Genomic DNA, 6,085 nt, shown 5'->3' on the forward strand with positions numbered 1-6,085 from the left:
TTAGAATTCAATCTCTGTATCAGTACATGTTATCAAGATAATCAAACTGCATTCCATGGATTTATGGACGATCATCTTTGTGCAACTTCAATAAATAAATTAGTTTGTGTAGACTACGTTACCTTAATAATATAATAAAATCCTGTATTTCAAAACCAACGGGAAATGGAAGAAATCATTTTGTCCCCTTCTCCCTACACACACACACACAGACACACACACACACACACACACACACACACACACACACACACACACACACAGACACACACACACACACACACACACACACACACACACCGTCCTCAAACATTAGTGGAAGTACATTTGAAATCTGCTCTTTGTTTCCTCTTTGCGCTCATCATGTGGTTCAGGGGCGTTTTTGTGTGTTTTCATGGCAGATGGACCTCTGAGCGCTGACTGAGATTATCAGAGCAGGAGAAAGTCACTCGGGGGAGTTTGGAGTTTCTTGACCAGCGTTTCTCTCTCTGCCCCTGTCTATTCTCTCAGCCACCAGATTTGCGTCTTTAACTCGTCCCTTTCATGTCTCTGTGTCTTTACATGTCCGTCCCCCGGGGGTAAATGCAAAAGAAGACTGTGTGTAATCATAACTCTGCACATACACAATGTTAACACACACACACACACACACACACACACACACACACACACACACACACACACACAGGTTTGTCACAGATGGTCCTCTTGTTTGTCCCTCTCTTCTTTTTGTTTTGAGTTCTCATTTTATTTTCTATATTTTCTCTGTTTCGGTTGACCTTTCTCTATAACCTTAAACATGCCGACTCAATCCATTGACTGATTGGACACAATGATATTGACCTCTGACTTTGATCTCTGGACTCTCCAGTGTACCTCTGGCTTGAAGCAGAGGCTGACACTGATCATTACGGTGTTGTTTATGAACTGAATGTGGAAATGATGGAGAAGATAAAAGTATTTAATTGACTCTACTGCTACTAATATGATCTCATAATTGTAATGACCAACACAGCTTAACCTAGCTGTCTGTCTTCTCTTCTGGGTAAGGGAGGTCTTGATGGTGATTTAAGCTTTATTGCCATAAATAATCTTTATTCCCCTTCGAGCTACTCCAGTTGTGGTGAAGCCTTTAGTTTCCCCCTGTGGGACTCTGCTGCGGTGCTGTTCAGCTCCAGTCCCTGGGCAGGTTATTAGAGCAGCGGTGCATAATTGCTTTGTGGTTGTAGAGTGAAACCGTGGCTTCACCGTGGCTTTGCTTACAGTTTGTACTCCTAAACAAAGAGATGAGAAGCACTAAAATGTTGTGTCTGAACTAACACAGGGAGATTTACTGACTCGTCTGCGTTTAAGGGAATGTAGCAGCTGCTAAGTGATTGGTTAGATGAAGCCCATGCAATCTTCCTCTGAAGCTCTTCCATCATCATCGGCAATCAAATGCTTGTCCTGCTGGCCTTTATGGGTCCGTAGGTGCCTATAGAGGCCAATCCATGATCCACAGGATCTGTTGTAGTTGTCGTTCTCATGCAGGAGGTCTCTGTCCTGGGCCGTCTCTTCTCAGTTGTCCACATTAAAGCAATATATAAAGCTTCTGCAGCATTAACTTACCAGGTCCATAGTAGACCTGTGGGCCATAGAATGGACCCCCATGGAACAGAATACAATCCAACATGGAACACCTGGAAAAGCCTCTAAAAGCTCCTCTACATAAAATTAGATACAGATAGTAGTAGGTAGATACACCATTGCATTAGAAAGTGTTTTACTATGACATTCTACCCTGAAACGTTTGTCTTTTTCCGATACGATCCCATGGTAACTTTCCGGTTTTCTCACATCAGATCAAAATCTAATTAACTTCCTCCACAACATCACTTACCTACATTTGTGGCCTGATAGCAGTACTGAGAGAAATATGAGTGTAGTCTGCATGTAAACATAGTGACATGCAGAAAAATATATTAATATTCATCAGCTTTGGTAATCTGGATTTGCAGGCATTTCCAGCCCCTCGCTGACCTAGTGTCCGCTCCACCTGTCAAGTGCATAACCCTGGTTTGCCGTATCCGTCACCAGGGAATCTTGACATATCAGGTTGAAGGAGCAGCAGATGGAGAGAGGGTTAGGCTGTCTGGATTGACAGGTATGAGTTGTAGGAAGAAGTGGATAATCTGCGTGTTTGGCCTTGGCAGAGCACAGTGGAGCTTGTTAGGTAGACTATTAGCATGAAACAGGAGGCCTCAGATCTCTCAGTGGAATTAATACAGATGTTTCACGTGGAGTCACTCTGATGAATTCTTAGTTGTGCTTCAATCGGGTTATATTGATCACCTGCTCAGGATTCAAAACATTCAATGTTTCTTAAGCCGCCATTCTGGAATATACCCAAGCAGGTGATGCAAGCCAAGTACAAAACTGACAACACATTGATACACATATCAGGCAGGAGATTTATACTCCTGCTCAGTGTAACAAACGCAATGTGCTTTCAGTTGCAGAGATCACGTCAATGTTCACAGCTCCCCTGTCGGGTTGTTACGAGGTGTGAAGTTGGTGTTGAGAGGCTCAGATAATGATTTCACATGGAATAACCCCTGGGTGAAGCTCTTAATGATGATTTAACTCTGTGTTGTGTGTCTCTGTTTTCACAGGATGAGGGCCATACTGCTGTTGATTTTAATGACTCTTATGACTGTCAATACTGTAGCCGGTGGGAAAAACAAGAAAGGTAAGAAGCTTTCTCTCTCTCTCTCTCTCTCTCTCTCTCTCTCTCTCTCTCTCTCTCTCTCTCTTTCTTACCTCATGGTCATAATCTCTTCAGACGAACCCACTGGGATCAAATTTATCTTACAAATGTTTCACACTTTCATGAAATCTGTCTTAATCGTTCCCTTTTTACACTCTATTCTGCATTAATTCCTTTTAAGAGGGGAAATCATCATAATGGATCTCAACAGATGGATTTAACTTTGCCCAATGTGTTGGTGTAAACAGCATGTAACCTCTACTACTCCTCTTCTGCCATAATACTGTGTGTGTGTGTGTGTGTGTATGTGTGTGTGTTTGTGTGTTAATAACTGATTGTTAGCCTGAGGATGTTGTGTCTCTACTGAACTGTCGGGCGTTTCTTTCCATCTGTCAGTGAGAAATACACCGGGGATGTGGAGTTTCCCTTCTCAGCTTCAGTCTCAGAGTGGTGCAGTGTGACAGTGTTAAACAAAAGATGACAAATATCGATGTTGACATGCACAATCCCACAAAGGTGCCAATGGGCAACAGACTTCTATAACTCTATTGCGAAAATCTTGTATGTTGTTTGTCCAGATGTCCAGCAGTTGAAGACTTTGGATGTGATGCGTCGCTGCTTCACAGTCGCTTGAAGCTCAACTGTTTGTCACCAGACAGTGATTTTGCATCAGTGCATCTTTGATTAAGCCACTTAACAAAATATCTGTCTGTCCTCAGAGAAAGCGAAAGCATCCAAGTCTGGGTCAGAATGCTCGGACTGGCGCTATGGCAACTGTGTCCCTAGCAACGGGGACTGTGGAGCAGGGTTTAGAGATGGGTCATGTGACCAGCAGACCAAAAAGATGAAATGTAAAGTACCATGCAACTGGAAGAAGGAGTTTGGAGGTAAAAACACACATATGGTTACACACAGACACACACACACACACACACACACACACACACACACACACACACACACACACACACACACACACACACACACTCACTCACTCACACTCACACTCACACACACACACACACACACACACACACACACACACACACACACCGGCACACACACACACCAATACAATATAGAAAATATGTGAGAATCATTGCAGTTGGGGAAGTTTACTTGGATGTAAAGTACTCTGCACCCAGACATGATACACTGTTTTTTTTTTCACTGTTAAGCTCCCACACTTGTCAAACGGTTCCACAGAGTGACAGTGTACATTGTCGCAACATGAGCACCTATAAAATGTGATGCAATATACTGTAATGTAACATTTTATACCAGCACAGTGTCACATTCAGCTCTATCTTTGTCTCACACAGTCTGAGGAGTTTGCATGTTGTACATAACAGCATGCGTTTGGAGAAAATATCCATTCATTAAGCTCCGCCTTGGCTACCATTTAAGAAACTTAACGCTCAAGAGAAAACTGGTTATTAACAATTTCCCTCCCAAAAACAGCTCACTGCTCTTAAACAGCACTTAATTACACAGATGGTAAAGAACTCTTCATCCCTGGTCACAGGTGATTGCACTTAATAGAACAGAACTTTGACTTTTTGGAACCCCTAAAATCAGCCCTTGTTCATATTTGGTCCACTGGGCGACAAGTTTTTAAACATAGACAAAAACTAAATGCGTTATCTTACAACAGTCTGCCTCTAAATCTAATCTGCTGTTCCTCGACTCAACTGCCAACAAGCTACGAAATGTAATTAAAACCGGTCTGTTTCCATCAGCATTTCAAAAAGTAACAAACGTCCTCAGTGGTCATCGAATGCACCTAAACATCCTCGGCTACAGAACCCACTCACGTCCACACACTCTAATGTAGGGTTGGGTTTGGTTATTACATTTCTCTGTCTCTCTACCCCTCTGCTCTGCTCTAGCTGACTGTAAGTATAGGTTTGGAAGCTGGGGGGAGTGTGATCCAACCTCTGGCTCAAAGACCAGGACCGGGACACTGAAGAAGGCTCTGTATAACGCTGAGTGTCAGCAGACTATTTCTGTCTCCAAACCCTGCGCTGGAAAAACCAAGACAAAATCCAAAGGTTAGCAGAGGCTCTGGATGTTCTTGCTGTCATATGTGGAAGCACACACTGTTCTATCATCTACCACGGAAGGAATTCATGACTTTGTACTAGAATTAAAGTGGTACCATGATTCTGGGGCCATTTCAAGAACAAAACTTCACATACACATAAGAAATATCAAATCCCACAACCAGAAAGGAGAAAAAGACGACTACAGTGTGTCAGCAGGTCACAGAACAAATTGATTTGTAGGAACTTACTGTTGCTACTGCAGATCCTCAGTCATGTCTGTCATGAAGTTAACAGCCTTTAGGCTTATTGAATGGAGATATGGTGAACACATTTGAATAACGCCTTTACTTTTGTTTGTGTCTCTTTCCAGGAAACAAGAGAAAAGGGAAGGAGAACTAAAATCAAGCTGATAAAGAAAAGTGCCTCCCGGGAGTCTCGGGTTGAAGTGACAGTAATTGTGTAAAGCAGGTCACTTTTGGAGAATTAGAGAACATAGAGTGAATTCCCCACATATATTTTTTTTTAGTGTTTGTGAAGTAAACCAAACCTCTCCTGGCCTCTTAAGCCATGAAAGACGTTTGAGTTAAATTTGAGCTTTGCTGTTTAAGGATTGAGTCTCAAACAATATAATAAAGATCAGTGTTTCTGTAAAGTGTGTCTGTGTGAATGTTGCGAGGCGGCACTTTGTTTCTAACATGTGAGTACAAATGATAAAGTCTATGTGGATATGCAAATACAGACAAATTAGGATCTGCAGGGTTGTGTCATATCTAAACAGCTTTATTTATACAATTAGCACAAACTTCTGAGTGCAACAATGCCGGCTACACTTATTGTAAAACTGAACAAAACAAAACAAAAGTATGAACGGGAGCCTGATCCTGTTTTTGCTTCTTTTCAGGTTTGGGCTGTGTTTGTACTACTGAGGTTTCTCACATTTAAAACGGGTGAGCCCAGTTAATTTGCACCTAGCAACCCTTTGTTCATGGTAGCCTGAAAAACACAACTTTCTATTAATGAAATTATCAAGGTGACCATATTTTGGTTTGCAAATAAAAGGAAACAGGGGCTTGAAAATGTTCTTCACTTTCACAATTGAGTTGCTCTTCTGGATGTGTGAGTGAACCTGAGGTCACATCTTCAAAAAACTTCTTGATCAAGGAGGATGTTTTGTTCCTGTGACATGACTGTGTGAAACATGTGTCACAGCCTCTCAGCCATCCTGTCGTGCTGTGAGAACGGAGACGCCTGCATTCAACATCCACAAATTCACCGAACGCCTTCAGATGTGTGC

The 6,085-nt window shown here is 42.3% G+C and overlaps 1 protein-coding gene across 1 annotated transcript in view; it reads left to right on the plus strand.

Moving 5' to 3' along the window:
- The window catches only part of LOC142993150 (midkine-A-like), an 8,822-nt gene extending 3,377 nt beyond the window's left edge, over positions 1-5,445 (plus strand). Inside the window, exons 2-5 of the mRNA XM_076143821.1 lie at positions 2,652-2,728; positions 3,466-3,633; positions 4,636-4,797; positions 5,162-5,445. Of these exons, the coding sequence (XP_075999936.1) occupies positions 2,653-2,728; positions 3,466-3,633; positions 4,636-4,797; positions 5,162-5,190 (435 nt within the window). The 5' untranslated portion in view covers position 2,652 and the 3' untranslated portion in view covers positions 5,191-5,445. The remainder of the gene's footprint in view (positions 1-2,651; positions 2,729-3,465; positions 3,634-4,635; positions 4,798-5,161) is intronic.
- Positions 5,446-6,085: the final 640 nt, after the last annotated feature.

This window comes from Genypterus blacodes, unplaced genomic scaffold (genome assembly GCF_046128005.1).
Source record: "Genypterus blacodes isolate CSIRO-AG114 ecotype Tasmania unplaced genomic scaffold, CSIRO-AGI_Gbla_v1 ptg000027l_1, whole genome shotgun sequence".
Classification (NCBI taxonomy): Eukaryota; Metazoa; Chordata; class Actinopteri; order Ophidiiformes; family Ophidiidae; genus Genypterus; species Genypterus blacodes.